The sequence below is a fragment of the Somniosus microcephalus genome, chromosome 7 (assembly GCF_052327205.1).
Source record: "Somniosus microcephalus isolate GS21.2 chromosome 7, FLI_Smic_1.0, whole genome shotgun sequence".
NCBI classification, from domain to species: domain Eukaryota; kingdom Metazoa; phylum Chordata; class Chondrichthyes; order Squaliformes; family Somniosidae; genus Somniosus; species Somniosus microcephalus.
The window spans coordinates 157,347,649-157,368,276 of record NC_140993.1 but is presented as its reverse complement, the minus strand read 5'-3'; the positions used below and the strand labels follow the sequence as shown (position 1 = coordinate 157,368,276).

The following is a 20,628-nucleotide window of genomic DNA, read 5'->3' as shown; positions in this document are numbered from 1 at the left end:
AATGGTTACTCGATTGAGCACTTCCATTCAGCGCTGTTGTGTTCCACCTGTGTCGCAGTGGGGAAGTCAACTGATATTCGGTTGAAAGTTAAACAAGGGTCATGGATGTGGACAAGCCTTCGCTGTGAGGCACAAGAGTAAAAGTTTGAAGATTGCTTCTAAATTATTTCCAATTAATTTTACACTAGGTTTCTGTATTAGCTGTGGCATTTATTTTGGGGTTCTAATTATAAGTAGATCACTAACACTGCAACGTGTAATAAAGTTTGTAATGGAGGCTTAAAAAACTGTTTATATTTAATATTCAATGGGGAAGTATGAGGTTTAAAGCTGAGAGACTACAAGTAATGAGGAAAGTCACAGAATTTAAAACTAAACTGAAAGAACAGAGAAAAAAACTCAATTTTAAACAAACTTTACCTAATGATAATATTAGATGGCATTCTGGGGCTCTGAAATTTTAGTGAGGCACTGTGAAAATGTTCACAGCCTGGGCAGAATGTCGCCAAGCAGCCAGACTGTAATTACAGCGTGACAAGTTTACATAGGCAAAACTCATTGTAAATGTGGGCATAAGAAATTATAATGGGAAACAATTCATATAATGTGAAACAAAAATATGATGGCAAGAAATCATGATACAGACAAGAAGTATATTTTAATAGGCTAAAGTTGTATCCATTTTATTCAGAAACACAAGTCTGAAACTGAAGCATTTTGACAAGTGAATCACTGGTTTATGGCAACATAAATACCTGCATTTTATTGTAGCGTATAAAGTTAAGGCACATGGGATTGGGGGCAAGGTATTGACTTGGATAGAGAACTGGTTGGCAGACAGAAAGCAAAGAGTTGGAATAAATGGGTCTTTTTCCGAGTGGCAGGCAGTGACTAGTGGGGTACCGCAGGGATCGGTCCTTGGACCCCAGCTATTCACAATATATATTAATGATGAGCTAGACAAGGGAACTAGATGTAATATCTCCATATTTGCAGACGACACAAAGCTGGGTAGGTGTGTGTGCTGTGAGGAGGATGCCGAGAAACTCCAGTATGATTTGGACAGGTTGGGTGATTGAGCAGAAGCATGGCAGATGCAATATAACGTGGATAAATGTGAGGTTATCCACTTTGGTAGCAAAAACAGGAAGGCAGATTATTATCTGAATGGCAATAGATTGGGAGAAGGGGAAGTGCATCGAGACCTGGGTGTCCTTGTGCACCAGTCGCTCAAGGTAAGCATGCAGGTGCAGCAGGCGGTTAAGAAGGCAAATGGTATGTTGGCCTTCGTAGCGAGAGGGTTTGAGTACAGGAACAAGGATGTCTTGCTGCAGTTGTACAGGGCCTTGGTGAGACCACATCTTGAGTATTGTGTGCAGTTTTGGTCGCTTATCTGAGGAAGGATGTTCTTGCCATGGAAGGAGTTCAGCGAAGATTCACCAGGCTGATACCTGGGATGGCAGGAATGACGTATGAGGAGAGATTGGGTCGATTGGGCTTGTACTCGCTTGAGTTTAGAAGAATGAGAGGGGATCTCATTGAAACTTATAAAATTCTGACAGGACTGGACAGACTAGATGCAGGAAGGATGTTCCCGATGGTCGGGGAGTCCAGAACCAGGGGTCACAGTCTAAGGATAAGGGGTAGGCCATTTAGGACAGAAATGAGGAGGAATTTGTTCACCCAGAGATGGTTAACCTGTGGAATTCTTTACCACAGAAGGCAGTAGAGGCCAATTCATTAAATATATTCAAGAAGGAGTTGGATATATTTCTTAAGGCTAAAGGGATCAAGGGGTATGGGGAGAAAGCAGGGACCGGGTACTGAATTTGGATGATCAGCCATGATCGCATTGAATGGCGGAGCAGGCTCGAGGGGCCGAATGGCCTACTCCTGCTCCTGTCTTCTTTGTTTCTATGTTTCTATTGTACAAGTTAATGTAAAGCTGTATTAAAAAAACGGGATATGGAGCAAAGATGGGTCAATGGAGTTAAGGTACAGATCAGCCATGATCTAACTGTATGGTGGAACAGGCTTGAGGGGCTGAATGACCTACTCCTGTTCTTATGTAACTGCCAATATATTAAAATTATGTGAAAGCAGCTGAGAAAATAAAATTAAGAAAAATACATACACATCAAGCTGAAGCATTTCCAGTCAAACTAAACAAAATGTATATTGTAAGGAGCCATGGATCCAAGTAATCATTCTGCGCTACTATGTACTGTTGCTGAATATTTCCTTGCAGTGTGTACTTTGAGCCATAAGTCATTAAGCTAGAAATAGGAAAATCTGAAACAGGAGCAAATTAGAAACTTAAATTAGTGAAGTGCTGAGGGAGGCAAATTTTTAAAAACCCATTGAAAATCTCACAGATGTGCCTTCAATAATACCATGAACGTATTTGAACGCCTGAAATCAAACTCTTCATTGGTTTTTTTTTCAACTATAAATTGTCTCAGCTTCTATATATTCAGATCTATATAGAACAGAAACAACCTTAAGCTTTCTAGCTAGGTGGAACAATAAACTCAACCATTTTATATGTTACAGAGAGCTAGTCATCACATCTCAGGTATTTTGGCTTTCATAAATGTCTTGGTATTTCCTGGATGTCCGATCAGAATACTGCCTTATAATTCCCCTCCTGATCTTCTATGTCTATTTACTTTGAATTCCAGGACATGGCCCAGTTGTGCAACATGCACCTGCTAAAATTAGAGATTACATATCTCACAGAAACTTGAGGGAACAACAGATTTTAAAGGTTTTTCAGGAGCATGCTGATAAGTATTTCACCCCAATGGAACTTGTTAAAAGTGTTTATAAGGTAAACTTTATTTTTATTTATATATGAACATAATGGCATGATAGTGTCCTTAATTGTTACAAATGTATAAGTTTTAAGCTCAGTGATAAAACTGTGCTTGTGCAGTGTCTTCAGTATCATTCTATTTGAGAACCAGAAGAAATGACAACCTGAGTTATGGCAATATTGTAGGTATTATCTTGATTAAAGAATATCTTTCGAGTACTCAAAAAAATGTTAAACTATTTAATTTTTTTTCTTTTTCAAGCACTTTTTGCCTTCTGCTGCTGAAAGTTTTCACCTCTTGCTTGCATATGATTCCACAAGCACCAGTTGTCTCTTGGTTCCTTGTCTAAGTGGCCATTAATCATCACAGAAACCTCACAGTACAGATAGAGGCCATTTCGGCCCATCGAGCCTGCACCGACACATATCCCACCCGATCCCTGTAACCCCTACACCAACACATATCCTACCCTATCCCCGTAACCCCACGTATTTAATCCCCCTAACACTAAGGGTCAATTTTTTTTTATCATAGCCAATCAACCTAACCCGCACATCTTTGGACATCCACATGTGGATATTGACAGTAAATGTCAGAAGGAATGTTCACCAATAGGGAAGATTCACATACCAAATGAGATATTGGCCCAGATATTCCAATCGCAGACCTCCCGCGGGCGTAGGACTGCGATCTGGAAAAATCTGCGCCCTTACCTGAGGGCTCCCTGGAGGCGCACAGTTCTGCTGCTGGGCCTCTCCAAACTGCCGGTGCGCAGAGCCCACGTACCCCAGAGGCACAGGCAGTTCGCAGCATCCCTGGGATCATGTGGGCCATGGGGAGCCAATCAAAGAAGGGAATCTCCCTTCATACATTTGACAGGAAGACCTGTCAAACATATGAATGGAGATCACCCCCAAAACATAGTAAAACTTTAAATAATTTTTTTTTAATCACATTTTTAAAATGACTTGAAAGTCCAAAAAAATAATTATTTTAATCAAAACTTTAAATTTTTGAAAAAAATAATTAAAGTTTTTTACGGGGCTAAAAATAAACTTAACTTTTTAAAAATATTTTTAAATGATAAATCAGTGGGGAAAAAAAAATTTCTTTACTTTTTTCAACTCCTATCCTGGTAAAAGCAGGCCTTATGCCTGCTTTTACCAGGCACAAGAATTGTAAGTGTTTTCTGCGGACGGAGGGTCTCCAAAAAGCAGAACTATCTGCATCCGCAGAGGCCCTTCTCCTGGGCAGCTGGAGGATCTGTCAAGAGCTTTCTTGACAGATCAGACATGCCAGTTTCCAGTGCATGCCTAAAACCACCCACCCGTAGGGATCGGACTATCCAGCCCCTTATCTTTACCTCATGTCCACACACGTACACCTCTGGGAGTTGGATAGTCGTCATGAGCAGGAACTACAGTAAACTTTTCTCTCATTCAAAGACATTGACACTGGTGTCAACCTTGGCTCAGTGGTGGCGTTTCTGCCTCTGAGTCAGAGGATTGTTGGTTCAAGCCACACTCCAGAGACTTGAGTGCGTAATCTGCCGGAGTTCTGCACTGTCTGAAGTGCCATCTTTCGGATGAGACGTTAAAGCAAGGCCCTGTGCCGCCTTAGTTGGACGTAAAAAATCCCACATCACTATTTGAAGAGTAGCAGGGGAGTTCTCGCACTGTCCTGGCCAACATGTATCCTCTAACTAGCATCACTAAAAACATATTATCTAGTCATTTATCTCAATGCTGTTAGTTGCACCTTGCTGTGCGCAAATTGGCTACCAGGTTTCCGTACATTACAAGAGTGATTACACTTCAAAAGACTCCATTGCCTGTGAAGCACTTTGGGACGTCCTGGAGGTCAATAAAGGTTCTATATAAATGCAACTTCCTTTTTTCTTTTTTTCTCACCCCTACTGCTGTGCCAAATTAGTTGAACTAACTCAACAGTGAACTGAGACCTTCCTGGTCTGTATGGCAAATTATTGACCTGGTTAGGAAATAGGTTAAGTGGCAGGAGACAGAGAGTAAGGATAATGGGCAGGTACTCTAATTGGCAGAATGTGACTAGTGGTGTCCCGCAAGGACCTGTGTTGGGGCCTCAACTATTCACTGTATTTATTAACGACTTGGATGATGGGATAGAAAGCTACATATCCAAGTTTGCCGATGACACAAAGATAGGTGGCGATGGAAGCATAAAATTACAGAAAGATGTTAATAGATTAAACGAATGGGCAAAACTGTCTCAAATGGATTTCAATGTAGGCAAATGTGAGGTCATCCACTTTGGACCTAAAAAGGATAGAACAGGGTGCTTTCTAAATGGTGCAGTGGAGGTCCAAAGAGGCTTGGGAGTCCGTGTACATAGATGATTAAAATGTCATGGACAGTTACAGAAAATACTCAAAAAGACTAATGGAATGCTAGTCTTTATATCTAGAGGACTAGAATACAAGGGGGTATTCTGTGGTGAGTGACTCACCTCATGACGCCCTAAATTGAGTCCACTGTTAACGCACAAGTCAGGAGTGTGATGGAACACTCTCCACTTGCCTGGATGGGTGCAGCTGCAGTAACACTCAAGAAGTTCGACACCTTCCAGAACAAAGCAGTCCGCTTGATCGTAACTTCACTCACTGTGGTGATTATTCCTTGTTTAGTAAAAGTATTGTGATTGGTTGTTTGTTAACTGCCTTGGGATATATGTTGTAATCTCATTGGTAGTTGATGTCACATGATGTGTGGTGGCCACCTTAAATTCAGTTCTTTTCCAGCTTTGGTTGGGACTGGATGTGGAAAGATGTGCTGCAGATTTTAAAGTTAATAAAGCCTAGTTTTGGAAGGCGAATCTATTCTTTATTTCACTCACTAAGCTAAATGTCCACCCCCATATCCCATGAATGAATTTTAAAAAAATAGGAATGGCCAATAATAGCAGCCTTGCCTGTCATCCCAGGTTAGGTAAAGCAGAATAATATAGAGAGTAAAACTCCTTTCACTGACTCCCAACAATGTGAGTTAATTGCAACCTATCTGCAGTTAACCTCAGGGAAGTTCTCCCCAGTGTCCTGGCCAATATTTATCCACTGTGATTATTTGCATGAACACCTTTGCAGCCTTCTGCGCATGCACGCAGTATACCGGAGCCACGCATGCGCAGTACCCAGTTGTGGCCTGCACCGTTGGCCACACTTTCCTCGACTCCATGGGAGAAGGTCAGGGGATCCATTGGTGGCTGGTCATCGGAAGATCAAGGATCGAAAGGGGAGAGAAAGGGAAGCTGAGATGGGAGAGGGAATCGGAGGAGAGAGAGACTGGGGGGTGAGAGAGAGACACGGGGGGTGAGAGAGAGACACGGGGGGTGAGAGAGAGACACGGGGGGAGAGAGAGAGACACGGGGGGAGAGAGAGAGACACGGGGGGAAAGAGACACGGGTGGGGAAAGAGACACGGGTGGGGAGAGGAGATCGAAAAGAGGAAAGAGAGGATCGGAGGGGGAGAGGTCGTCGGGAACCCTGGGGGGGGGGAGGAAGAGAAGGTCAGGAACCACTGTCACTGTTCAGTTCATAACCAATAAACCTGTTAACAATCCGTAACCCCCACACAATGCCCCATCTGTTGGGGGGTGGTGGGAGGTCAGGAACTTGGGCAGGGGGAGAAGGTCAGCAACTTGTTGGGGAGGGAAAAGATCAGAAACTCGGTGAGGTGGGGGGAAGGTCAGGAACGTGGAGGGGGGCAGAGAAGGTCAGGAACTTTTGGGAGGGAAAAGGTCAGAAACTTGGAGGGTGGGGGTAAGGTCAGGAACCGGGGTGAGGGGAGGGATAGAAGGTCAGCAACTTGGGGCAGGGGGAAAAGGTCAAGAACTTGGGCGGGGGGAGGGGAGGTCAGGAACTTGTTGTGGAGGGAAAAGGTCAGAAACTCGGGGGGAGGGGGGAAGGTTAGGAGTTTGTTGGGGGGGGTGGTGGCAGGAACTTGTTTGTTGGGGGGGAGGGGGAGAAGATCCTAACCCACGAGGGTGAGCCCTGTCTGTTCTCTGTGAGCTGTATCTGGAGCCTGGCAGTCAGAATGAATGGCTCAAATTACACATTGCTAAGTATTTGATTACTGAGGCAGGCAGGATCTAATTACACATTCCAGATAAACTGCTAGGTGTGTCTTGTCCTCCAAGGGGACCAATCAGAAATCTGATCTTGTCCTCTAAGTGGACCAATCAGAATTTGGATGTTGCAAATAGACGCGACCATATTTATCCCTCAACCAATACCACTAAAAGATACTATCTGATTATCACATTGCTGTTTGTGGGACCTTGCTGTGCACAAATTGGCTGCTGTGTTTCCTACATTACAACAGTGACTACATGTCAAAGTATTTAATTGGCTGTAAAGCACTTTGGAACATCCTACGGTCGTGGAAGGTGCTATATAAATGCAAGTTCTTTCTTTGTTTCTTTTTTTATCTACTGGGAACTGGGTTGAGATTGCTCAGTCTGATCATTTCAAATTAGAATTTATTAATTTGTGTTCCATGTTGGCGATGTATGCCCGACATAAACATCAAATACAAGATCCAAAATTATTTTCAACCTTTATTTTTAGTCGAAAAACATTGTAGTCTATTCTTAGAGGAACACAATATATAATGTATGGTTTTCTTCTCCAATAGGATACTCCTCCACACTTACATCAAGCAGCTGAAGTTAATCTTACCCAACACCTGAAAAAGTTGGGAACAGAAGAAAAATTAAGTGAGTATTCTCAACAATGAATTATAAAATACTTGGAATATTGCAGTAATTGCACCTTTGTTCCCATGGGACATGGGGGTCCATTTACATTGCAGCCCTCAAGACAAAGGGTAACTGCCAAACAAAATGGTAATTGGGCCAAGGCGATCATCCACAAGAAGGATATTGCTGACGCTGTGATTATTTGTACAAAACACTTTTGCAGCCTTCTGCACATGCGCACTGTATACAAGGCCAGCATTTATTGCCCATCCCTAACTGCCCTTGAGAAGGTGGTGGTGAGCCACTTTCCTGAACCGCTGTAGTCCATGAGGTGAAGGTATTCCCACAGTGCTGTTATGGAGGGAGTTTCGGGATTTTGTCCCAGTGACGATTAACGAACGGCGATATATTTCCAATAAATGCTGGCCTTGTCAGCGATGCCCACATCCCATGAATGAATAAGAAAAAAAATTACTGACCCTGGCAGTGTCAGGAAAAATAATTTGTTAAGACTCCAGTGCGAATTACCCACTCTGTTTTCTGACAAACCAGAATCAACTGATATGATTAGATATTAAATTGACACAGAGAAGACTGCTCCCATTCTCAGAATGGTGTGTGACTTGGAGGGGAACTTGGAGGCGGTAATGTTCCCATGCGCCTACTGCCCTTGTCCTTCTAGGTGGTAGAGGTTGCGGGTTTGGGAGGTGCTGTCGAAGAAGACTTGGCGAGTTGCTGCAGTGCATCTTGTGGATGGTACACACTGCAGCTGCACTGCCGATGGTGCAGGGAGTGAATGTTTAAGCAGTTGAGTACCACTGTAGTGAGTGCCATTTTCCACTGTCCTGGAGCACACAGTTAGAATGTTGAAGACGTGCTTCAGATCGGTTTGCAGTTGCTCCGCATTATGGTCCACCATGGGTCTCGAGGATCATGGTTGAGTGCTACCTGCTGCACAACTTTGCTTTACAAAAAGGCTTCAGCATGGAGGATCCAGAGATCAAGGTATTCAAGGACAGTAGAGGGATTAACCAGAGGAGCAGTAACAGCCTGAAGGGGATACAAAGGACAACTCATTGCTAACTGCAAGAAACATTGGCCTAGAAATTCAGTTGGGCACGCCAGCCGTTAGCGCCTTAGGGGGAGTAGATCTCGAGCGCTAGGCGCTTATCGCCCAGGCGCAGCGCGATCTGCGCCTCTCCCCAACTTCAGGACACATTTAGCGCCGGCGCAAAGTCTTAGCGCGCGCCCTGCTGCGCGCGCAGATCATGACGTCATTTAATAGTGCAACGCCCTTTGTGCGCCCCAAACCGGAACTTCACTCGCGCCGGCCCATTGTGCGCCGGGCGTCCCGAGCGACTGTGAAGTGGAACGGTACACAGGCCAGCCGGGCCGGGGGGAGCGCTAATTAAAGGGCACTTACCCAGCAGTATAAAGGCCAGCCATTTTGCAGCATTCACTCTTGTGCAACGGTTTTTTGGAGAGAGACCAAGGAGGAGAGTTTACTGGTTTGGACCAACACTTGGACAGGTATTTTTGGCTCAGGCCAGAGCTTACCAATTATCTTTGCCTTCATTCAGAGCTCAGTGTTTGCCAGCATATAATGGGGGCTGCATTGGGTGGCAACGCTGAATTTCAGCCTTATGCCAGAAGGGCTTACAGACGCCGTGAGAGAGTGGCAGCCCTGGCTAGACGCAGAGGGGGCAACAGGCGTCGCCAACTGAGGCCTTACCCACGCAGGGTATACCGCCAGCAGACCTCCTATCTGACCATGTCTGCCGCGATGTGTGTTAGGAGGCTGCGATTCCGAAGGGAGGTGGTTGCAGACATCTGCCGGCTGCTTCAGAGAGATCTGCAGCCACAGCTGATGCGCAGGACTTCTCTGTCGGTGGCAGTGAAGGTGACGGTGGCTCTCAACTTCTATGCCTCCGGCTCCTTCCAATCCGCTACTGGGGACATCGCTAACATCTCCCAGTTCGCCGTGCATTGCTGCATCCGCCAGGTGACTGAAGCCCTTTTCAGAAGGAGACATCAATTCATCTCCTTCCCCATGACCCTGGACAAGCAGCAGCAGCGTGCAGTGGGGTTTGCAAGAATAGCGGGCTTCCCCATGGTGCAGGGCGCCATTGACTGCACGCATGTGGCTTTGCGGGCACCTCTTGAGCATGCCGAGGAGTACTGCAACCGGAAGGGCTACCATTCCCTCAATGTACAGCTGGTGTGTGACCACAGGCAGCGCATCCTAGCTGTCAATGCCCGCTTTCCAGGCAGCAGCCACGATGCCTTTATCCTGCGACAGACAACTGTGGCTGACATGTTCCAGGCACAGCCTCCCCCAAGAGGATGGCTTATCGGGGACAAAGGCTATCCTTTGTGTACCTGGCTCATGACCCCGCTCCGCGCGCCCACGACCCCTGCTGAAGAGGCATACAACGAGAGCCATCAAGCGACGAGGAACCTCATAGAACAAACAATCGGCGTGCTCAAGCAACGGTTCCGCTGTCTCGACCGCTCCGGGGGAGCCCTCCAGTATTCGCAGGATCGAGTCTCCCAATTCGTCGTCGTTTGCTGCATGCTGCACAACCTGGCTATCCGCAGGACTCAGGCACTGCCACCTCACGTTGGACCACCACCTCAGGAGGAGGAGCATGAGGACGACGAGGACGAGGAGTACCAGCCCAGGAGGGACGCACAAGGTCCAAGGACCGCCCGTCGTCGGCTTATTGAACGTCACTTCTAGGCCCCCTGTCAGGGAATGGCTTGTGCCAATGATAGAACATGATTGCAGCCGCTCCGCAAGCCCTCAGCCGGTTAAGGCAACAAACACTTCAAAGATCAAACATGGACAATGTGAATAAATAAAATGCTTTATTGTACAAACTCTGGGCCCTTCCCACATGAAAACCAAAAACAGATGAAACCCCCAAAAAACACTCAAACACATTACTCGCTCCCACAACCTGGGGAGGATTAACAAAATAGGGCAACTAAAATGGCCGTCATTCTCGGCCCTCGTCCAAAACAAACATCACATCATCGGCCTTCAAAAAACAAACATCCAATTCTCGGCCTCAAGAAACAAACACAAATGGCCACACATTCGACTATTTGGCCCGCTAGGGCGATGCCTTGGCCATCTTTGGGTGGCCCCTGCCCGCCCTGCTGCTCCGCCTCAAAGTAAGGCCATTGGCTGCTGCAAGGCTGGGGGCAGGCTCCTGAGGGGCACATGTCGTGACGGCAGATGCCCTTGGGGGTCGGCCTAGTCGAGGTCTGGCCGTCGAGCGGCCGGCTGTTGATTGCTGCAGCTGTGGCTGGCCAGCATCAGTCGCTGCAGCAGCTCCTGGCAGCTCCACTGGGGGAGTGGCAGTGGCGGCTGGAGGAATGGCGGCAAGCTGGCGGATGGCAGGCGCTCGCTGGTCGCCTGAGACACTGGCACTCGCCCGGGCCAGCACTGCAGCATGCGCACCAATCTGCCGAGGGACAGACCGATGTGCTGCTGCAGCGCGCCGGGTGCCCTGGTGATGCCTGGCTGACACAGCGAGTGTGGCAGCAGTGAGTGCCCGTGTTGACCTGTTCACTGACCGCAGCAGAGCAGCCAGTGACTGGACGGCACCACTAATCACCTGGCCAGTCGCTGATAGATCTGCCCGGTATTCCGCCCGACTGGTGGCCTCTAAGGGCCCGAACTCGGCCACACTCCGAGAGAGGGAATCGATGGACTCAGGCAACCGTGCCACTGCCGCCATGAGCTCCGTGTGCCGGCGCTCCGAGTCCGCGGACAAGTCTTCGAGGCGTTCCATCTCCTCGGCGAAGAGCATCTCCTGACTGGAGGCCGGACTCTCCCTCTGGGGAGAAGGCCGCCGAGCTGGCCGACCCTTCCTGTGTTGCTGGAGGCCGCTGGGCCCAGCAATTGGACTCCCCTCCGACGCATCCCCCCTCTGGGGAGAAGGCCGCCGAGCTTCCACCCCCCTCCCGCCTTTCTGCAGCACGCAGGTCCCAGGAGCTCCCCTCCCCTTCGACACTTCCGCCACGCTGCCCTCCAGGGAAGACGTGTCCCCTACATTGGCCTGGGTGGCCGCGGCTGAGGGTTCCCCTGATGGGCCGCCTTCCTCTTGCTCCTCCTCCTGCTCCTCGGAGGGTCTGTCACTGGCAAGTTGAGGGACCTCCTCTTGACCATCTGAAAGCAGGAAGGCACAAGAGTAGCTTTAGAGTGAGGAGAGGGCGTCAGTGCGGGATGCATGAGTGGTGGCATTCAGCGCATTGGTCGGACAGTGGCAAAGGATGTAGATCTGATGCGCAAGTGGGACGAGAGAGGTGCAAAAGGTGATGTCCTTACCATTGCTGCCCAGAACAGGGTCGGCATCTCCACATGCAACGGGCCCAATCACCCGGCCACCCATGAGGCGCTCCACGCGATGTTGCAGGTCGGTGAGTGGCTGGATATGGGGTCGTCCTCCCCCGGTCGCAGTCCGGCTCTTGCGATTATTCGCCAGCTTGGCCTGCAAGAGAAAGGACGGCCTCTAAGTACAGTGTGTCGCCGTGATCTTGTGTGCACTGCCTCCCGTGGTGGAATAGCCTGGCCAGTGTGTCGCCATGACCTGGTGTGCACTGCCTCCCATGGTGGAATAGCTTGGCCAGTGTGTCGCCATGATCTGGTGTGCACTGCCTCCCATGGTGGAATAGCTTGGCCAGTGTGTTCAGTGCAGAATGTGCAATTGATGCTCATGCCTGTGCCATAGCTGCTGGATGAAGGCTGGCCATTAGAGCTTTCAGGTCCCTTTGCCCATAATGTGAGGTGCACATGCAAGGATGAGGAGGTCATTGGAAAGGGTACTCACCCTGACAATGCGTGTGAGGTCATTTAACTTTTTGCAGCATTGGGCACCGGTCCTGGGACGTCGCTGTTGGCTGACAGCTTGCTGGCGACATGCCTCCAGGCTCTCCTGTAGACGCGGACCGTTGCCTTCTTGCCATTGTCCGGGTACAAAACATGGCGCCTCTTCTCCACAGCAGCAAGCAGCACACTCAGATCACGCTCTGAGAAGCGCTGCGCACGTTCACGGGCCTTCTCCATGTCTTCAGGCGCTATTTGGGTCCAGCAGCAGTGTTCAGGCCTAGCTGGAGGGCTCCACTATCCAGGGCGTGGCAGCAGACACAGTCAACCCTTCCCCCTTAAGAGCTGGCCGGCGCCAGGGTGTCTGCTGTCAATCACGAGATGGCCGCACCTGCGCTGCGCCCGGCCTCGGCGCTATCGATCACCACCTCCGGCTTAGCGCCCAAAGAGAGGCGTCCAGCAGCAGTTTTAGCGCTCGCCCGAACTCCTAGGGCGAAGCTAATGAATATTGGAGAAGTGACCTAGATTTGGCGGCGGCCGCAAACTTTAGCGGACGCCCCACTTTAGCGCACCAAAAGTGGCGTCAATGAATTTCTAGGCCATTCTTTCCAATTTGATGCAAGAGATCATCCCTTGATTACCACATCTACGCAGTGCAATAGCCCTGCCCAATGCTCCTGCTAAGATTCGCGACCACACGGCGGTCTGGAGATCCCACACAGGCTGCACCTTTCTACTTGCTACAGCTCTACTTGCCTAGCCCTGCTTCCTTTCTGCCACATGTGCAAGCTTGTGAGGGTGCTGGCAGCAGGTATGCACGTGCTGCTATTCTGAGAGACAGCAACATCGTGAGCACATTCCTGCCATGCCACCAGTACTGGGCAATGCCTATGCATGGCCACTGATCTGCAGGAAAGCAGAACTAATGGTATCATGACATCAGTGAAGTTCTGAAGAGATACTTGTCTCTTGCTCAGCTTGCATTGTTTGGAGTTTGGGAGAGAAAGCTGACACCTCAGGCCTCTATGAGCATTTGTGGTAGAGGGGCTCCCTTGCAGGTTGGCCTGGAGATGCCACACGCTGCCTCCAGGATGTGCTGCAATGTAGAGAAATGGTGTCACTAATTTTTTTTTATTCATTCATGGGATGTGGGCGTCGCTGGCATGGCCATCATTTGCTCATTGCCCATCCCTAGTTGCCCTTGAGAAGGTGGTGGTGAGCCGCCGCCTTGAACCGCTGCAGTCCGTGTGGTGAAGATACTCCCACAGTGCTGTTAGGGAGGGAGTTCGAGGATTTTGACCCAGCGACAATGAGGAAAGGTGATATACTTCCAAGTCAGGATGGTGTGTGACTTGGAGGGGAACTTGGAGGCGGTAATGTTCCCATGTGCCTGCTGCCCTTGTCCTTCTAGGTGGTAGAGGTCGTGGGTTTGGGAGGTGCTGCTGAAGAAGCCTTGGCAAGTTGCTGCAGTGCATCTTGTAGCTGGAACACACTGCAGCCACGGTACGCCGGTGGTGGAGGGAGTGAATGTTTAAGGTGGTGGATGGGGTGCCAATCAAGTGGGCAGCTTTGTCTTGGTTGGTGTCGAGCTTCTTGTGTTGTTGGAGCTGCACGCATCCAGGCAAGTGGAGAGTATTCCATCACACTCCTGACTTGTGCCTTGTAGATGGTGGAAATGCTTTGGGGAGACAGGAGGTGAGACATTCGTCGCAGAATACCTAGCCTCTGACCTGCTCTTGTTGCCACAGTATTTATGTGGCTGGTCCAGTTAAGTTTATCGTCAATGGTGACCCTCCCCCAGGATATTAATGGTGGGGGATTCAGCGATGGTAATGCCGTTGAATGTCAAGGGGCGGTGGTTAGACGCTCGAGATAGTCATTTCCTGGCAATTGTGTGGCACGAATGTTACCTGCCACTTATCAGCGCAAGCCTGAATGTCGTCCAGGTCTTGCTGCATGCGGCCATGGACTGCTTAATCTGAGGAGCTGTGAATGGCAATGAACACTGCATTCATCAGTGAACATCCCCATTTCTGACCTTATGGAGGGAAGGTCATTGATGAAGCAGCTGAAGATAGTTGGGCCTAGGACACTGCCCTGAGGAACTCCTGCAGCGATGTCCTGGGGCTGAGATGATTGACCTCCAACCACCACAACCATCTTCCTTTGTGCTAGGTATGACTCCAGCCAGTGGAGAGTTTCCCCCCACCCCCCGATTCCCATTGACTTCAGTTTTACTAGGGCTCCTTGATGCCACACTCAGTCAAATGCTGCCTTGATGCCAAGGGCAGTCACTCACCTCACCTCTGGAATTCAGCTCTTTTGTCCATGTTTGGACCGAGTCTGTAATGAAGTCTGGAGCCGAGTGGTCCTGGCGGAACCCAAACTGGGCATCAGTGAGCGGGTTATTGGTGAGTAAGTGCTGCTTGATAGCACTGTCGATGAGACCTTCCATCAATTTGGGTGGTGTACTCCTCCACCATATGCTGCACGTTGCCAGACCCATCCACAGTGACTGCACATACATTTAGTGCTTTTCAAGCATCCTTCTTTTAAAATCAGGACTTATGAGATCTGGGTCGACAGACACTTCTATTGCTGGTGTAACATCTATTTACTCCAGCCATCAATTTCTTCCTCCTCATCTTTCACCCCCAGCTCCTTCTGTCCACTCATACACTCCCTTCTGGCTCACTCCTGACTGTTGCTGCGTGGATGTCTCTGGGCTGGTGATGATGGCACATGTGATGTTGTGCTTTATCCTGATTCTTCTCGGTCTGGAACATCTAGTAGAAGACAAGAAAAGAGAATAGAATGGGTTACTGAGGATTTCACATGAGACTTTCAGTAGGAATCACATGAGGATTTAATGATGTAGCTAGCCAGCAGGTAATGTGTGGTACCATTAGCTTGAGAAGGAGAAGCAAAATGCCATAATGGACCTGCAGCTGACACTTGTCCTCATAGCTCACTGTAATCGACACTTTATAATCTCCTCCTCACGAATCCAAGGGGTTCCTCCTCATACAGTTAGAGGGTGGAGGTCAGGCCGTCCACCACCTATGCCTTTTCTTGTGCTGTTATTAGGTGCTGTCTTGTCTATGAAAAAGAAAGCAAAATATTTAAATTACCTTTGGATACTGTGAGAGACTGCAAAAGACAGTGTCGGGAAGCAGCTTATAACTAGCATGATAGGAGCATGCACTATGCAATTAGATTGCATATGAAGCTTTTCGTATGATGATTGAATGTAGGACTGAGAGGAGAAACAGTTTGAGGTAAAGACTGGGGCTATAAAAACACCCTGGGCATTGATGGTAAGCAATTCATTCACTTTAACAGTGTGAGGGGAGATCACTGTGACTGCCTGATACGCTGTGTACAACGCACTCTTGCAAGATGCTGCTGACCCATACCTTGCTTGCCCTGGTGAGGTCATTGATAGTTTTGTGACACTTAGTTTCCACATATAGGACAGCAGTTCACTTGATCAGCAGCCCCCGGCACCTCGGTATCCATTCCCTCCTCCATTGACTGCATTAAGTACTGTCTGCAGGATGCACTGCTGTAACTCAACAAGCTTAGAATCATAGAATGGTTACAGCACAGAAGGAGGCTGTTCGGCCCGTCGTGCCCGTGCCGGCGCTCTGCAAGAGCACTTCAGCTAGTCCCGCCTTTTCCCCGTAGCCCTGCAGATTTTTTTCCTTCAGGTACTTAGCCAATTCCGTTTTGAAAGCCATGATTGAATCTGCCTCCACCACCCTCTCAGGCAGTGCATTCCAAATCCTAACCACTCGCTATGTAAAAAAGTTTTTCCTCGTGTCGCCTTTGGTTCTTCTGCCAATCACCTTAAATCTGTGTCCTCTGGTTCTCGACCCTTTCGCCAATGGGAACAGTTTGACTCTATCTATTCTGTCAACTCTGCCTTTGAACACTTACTTCAACAGCACCTCCTAGCCTCTGATATATAATATTCAGAAAGATGAGAACAGCAATGCCGTGAGAACACCATCACCTCCAAGTCACACACCATCCTGATTTGGACATAAACTGTCGCTTCTTCATTGTCACTGGGTTAAAATCCTAGAAATCCCTACCTAACACCATTGTGGAGCTATCATTGTCACAAAAACTGCAGCCATTCAAGAAGACCCACCACCACCTTCACAGGGTAACTATGGTGTGGAGATGCCGGAGTTGGACTGGGGTGGACAAATGTAAGAAGTCACACAACACCAGGTTATAGTCCAACAGCTTTATTTGAAATCACAAGCTTTCGGAGCGCTGCTCCTTCTTCAGGTGAAGTGGAGAAATGCATAAAGACACAGCTTATATAGTCAGAGAATCATGTCAGATGTTTACAGGTAACCTTTCCAACTGCCATTTATCACACCTCGGCAGAGAGATAATCACAGCAGTCAAAGGTGTGAATGGTGTCCAAACAGGTCAGTCAGGGAAACATTACATCAAAGAACAATGAGGTGGGGTCACAAGGGGTCAAATATTGCAGATGCTGGGGTCTGTATGAAAAACAAAAAGACAGACAAAAAACATTTTTTTTTGGCTGGAAATCACAGCAGGTCCGGCCGCATCTGTGTAGAGAGAACAAGCCAATGTCGACTCGAGTCTGGTCCCTTTAATCCTCAGCAGCACAGAATTTCCTGATCCCCAACTGGTGAGCTCCCAGTCAGAGGCAGTACTGCCAGGAGCTCATCAGGATGATTAAAATTAAGCAGACCCGGAATTAGCCAATTCCATTTTCGACAAGCACAAAAGGCATGTTGTCATTGTTTCACTCAGGATTTCACCTTAGCAGACAGTCTATGTTTTACAGTGCTGAATATTTCTAAACAAGCTGGTCATTATACCAAACCGGTCATTCATAGTCACAAACAGTACAACAATTTTAATGTTTAGAACTTTGATTACTTTGTTTGGGACTGTGGTGGACTTGTTTATTGTGATTGAGACAATAGCTGGCAATAGCTGAGCCAAATAGACTAATGTAGGAACTGGGGTTCCTAGCCGAAGAATTGAGATCGACTCAGAAAATCAAAAACAATAAAATTTAATGAACAAACGAAGCTGTACAGGAAACTGTAGGATACAATGCAAATAGGTCTGGTCTGCTTGAAAGCCTCTCTGGAAACTGCTAGAAGGTTCCGAGCTCAACTGCTAGCAGGTTCCGAGCTCTGACGTTATGATGTCATCACGTTCTTCCCGCCGTTGAGAGATCACGTGACGGACGGCATGAAGGCATCACGCGGAGTACAGGAAAGAAGCCCTAGTACAGTTAACAGATACATTAAAGGTGCAGCCCCCAGCTGTACTACATTGCTGTAAAAGGAATTATATACAATTGTCCGTAATCCTCTGGTGGTTCCGCCACACTAAGATGATTCCATGTTCAATCTCTGATCTGCGCTAAATTGACTGATCTGAGCTAGGGTTGGCAGTGGTTCTACTACAATTTACCTTGGTGCCATTATAAGGGACGAGAAAATTGGTGAGTGTTCCCACTTCTAATCTGCTGGAGGGGTGTGTGCACAGATGTCAGATGAAAACTACATTGGCCTCCAGTTGAATAGACTTGTTGTATAGGCTCAATCATGAAGAAGTCACTTGGGCAAAGTAATGGAAAGTGACTACATGCATGGAACTCTTCATAGCAAGGAGTCGATGATTTGGCAAGGGGGGCTGGAGGGAAACCTGCAGAAAAACAAAAATTATTTTCAATCAGTTTAGAAATTTGTATCGTAATTGGTGTAATAACCTCAGTAACTATCTTCAGGAACTGATTCAGGGAAGCAATGTTTTTGTTGTTTGTTACTGAATTACTGGCAATATTTAATTCTGCAATTTTCAACATGGATTCAGTGCAGTATTTTTCAGCATTAATCAAAATACCTATCATTTTGTCTTGCAGTCCAAGATGAGACAACTCTGAAATGGAAAAGTAATTTGTAATGCATTGCCGTCTTTTTTAAATGGATAAAATGGACTTGCATTTCTTTTTCAAATAAGGTTGTGCGGCTTTTTAAAAATTTGATTTTGAAGTACAGGTAGTATTCTGGTTTGCTGGGTTTGGTATCAAAGATATAAAAATTAAGTATGCCAAACAAAGCATTGGGGTAGAATTTCCTCAGGGATTCTCTCGATCATCTGCTGTAACTTCGGTTAACCTGGAGAAATGGAGTAAACGACTGTTTGCGTTATTTCTTCACGGTTTCCATAGAAGTTATAGCCAGGGTTCAGGAGAACCCCCTTGTAAATTCTACCCCACTGTGGCTTACTAATGATGCCAAATGGAAATTCTAGTAGTGCTTTGATTGTTGTATTTTTCTAGTTCATTATATGTCAGTTTACAAGTGATTATATTAATTGATCATAATTCTTATAAGCCTTCAGTCTAGCATCTGTATAATTAAAAGTCTTGTGTATAATGCATCACACATTAAATCTACCTGCAACAGAAAACCAGGTGTCACATTTTTCTTAACGGCTGAAATAAGCAATTTAACAGTACTGACTTGCTGAAATATAGAACTCGTAGGAAAACAATTCCTTTTGAAAGGCTGAAATTTCAACCAGTCACAGCACTGAATTTAATTTTCAAAGTGATTGCTAATGCCATTTTTTATTTCTGACCCGGTTGAAGGTACATGTATTAAATAACATCATCAATTTACTTTATATAGCACTGTTAAAATGCAGAATGTCTCTCAAGATGCCATTACAAAGTAAACTCCCTTTGCACAAAGACTGAGTTTTTAAAGTGACAGCTACCAAAACAAGATTAAATATACTTATCACACTAGCGAAGGAGAGTTGGATTGCTAGATGGGGTGAAAAAAAATCACTTAGCATAACAAAAACATGGAGAGAAGGAGAAAAGACCAGAAAAAGGAAGATTAGGGGAGCAGAGGAAAGAAAGCAACGAGAAAGGGGAGGAGTCGAGCAGAGAACAGCAGAAAAACATTCTTTGGAGCAGGTGGAGGGATTGAGATCTAGTCTCCAGTGTCAACTGTATACATACTGCCAGTACTGGGAATTGTGTCACCACTCTGATTATCATTATAAAACACCCAGCTCCTCTAACTCATTGTGAGCATCATCACAAAAGACATGTTATTTTTGTCTACCACACTTATGTTTTACTGCTCGTTACCACATCTGTCTGGTCTGGCTAACAGAATTGAATCTTTAGACTTCTATAATTTTTCTTATGTATGGCCATGTTTGCTAAGCTTTCTTCAATTAATACATTTATTTTATGAAGATATACACATATATTTTTATGAAATAATTGTACGATTGAGGGTACATTCACATAGATATTTTGAGGTCATTGTGCAATCACATCACGAGAGTGTGCACTCTCATATATAGTTTCACTAGCTGAAGTGCCCGGCGGTGCCGAGGCTTTTTTCGAGGGGCATGTGTGTTGTTGGAAGAGAGAGAGAAGAGAGATGAGAGCGACTGGGTGGGGGGGGGGGGGGGGAGTAGAGACAGGAGAGAGATGAGAGCGCGACTGGGGGGGAAGAGAGACTGAGAGAGACTGGGGGGGTGAAGAGAGAGAGCGACTGGGGGGAAGAGAGAGAGCGACTGGGGGGAAGAGAGCGGGGGGGGAAGGGAGGGGGGGAGGGGAAGGGGCGGGGGTGGGAGGGAGGAGAAGGGGGGGCGGGGGGGGGGAAGGGGGGGGAACGGGGGGGAAGGGAAGGGGGCGGGGGGCCCCAGGCCGAGAGCCCCGCTCTCCGAGCCCCGCCTCCCCCGGCCGAGAGCCCCGCTCTCTCCGAGACCCGCCCGCCGAGCCCCGGCAGCCCCCCACCCCCCCCCGGCCGAGCCCGATTGCGGCTCTGAGAGACAGCCGGCGGCCAGAGCCCCACCCCCCCACCGCCGAGCCCGATTGCGGCTCTGAGAGGCGGCCAAGCCCCCGCCGCCCCACGCCCCCCCCCCCCCCCCCGCCGAGCGCGGAACAGAGACGCCGCGTCTCACCTGCTCCTGCTGCGCTGTGCACCCTGACACTCGTGGCTGACGCCAATTGCCCTGGGTAACCGTGACACGGCGGGGGGGTGGTGGTGGTGAGGAGCTTAGCAGCAGCCCAGTTACCTAGCTCGGGCCCGGCTGGGCAAGAAAGGCCCAGGCTTTCAGGCCTAAAGAAAAAAAACGGGCAACGGTGGAAAGAAAGAATGTTCAGGTTAGATAAATATTTACAAATGAGTGATTTATTTTAAAAGAATTTAATAAA

General features: G+C 47.8%; 1 protein-coding gene across 4 annotated transcripts in view; it reads left to right on the top strand.

The window, feature by feature from the left end:
* Positions 1-20,628, top strand: part of lactb2 (lactamase, beta 2) — a 108,469-nt gene that overhangs the window by 38,044 nt on the left and 49,797 nt on the right. For 3 of the 4 annotated variants that reach the window (XR_015079020.1, XM_085993142.1, XM_085993143.1), the window contains exons 5-6: positions 2,682-2,830; positions 7,483-7,564. Coding sequence is in view for 3 of the 4 variants with exons in the window: in XM_085993142.1 (XP_085849268.1) it covers positions 2,682-2,830; positions 7,483-7,564 (231 nt within the window). In the remaining variant the exon portion in view is untranslated. Of the gene's footprint in view, positions 1-2,681; positions 2,831-7,482; positions 7,565-18,306; positions 18,858-20,628 lie in introns of those variants that run through there. The other variant, XM_085993145.1, reaches the window with a different exon arrangement.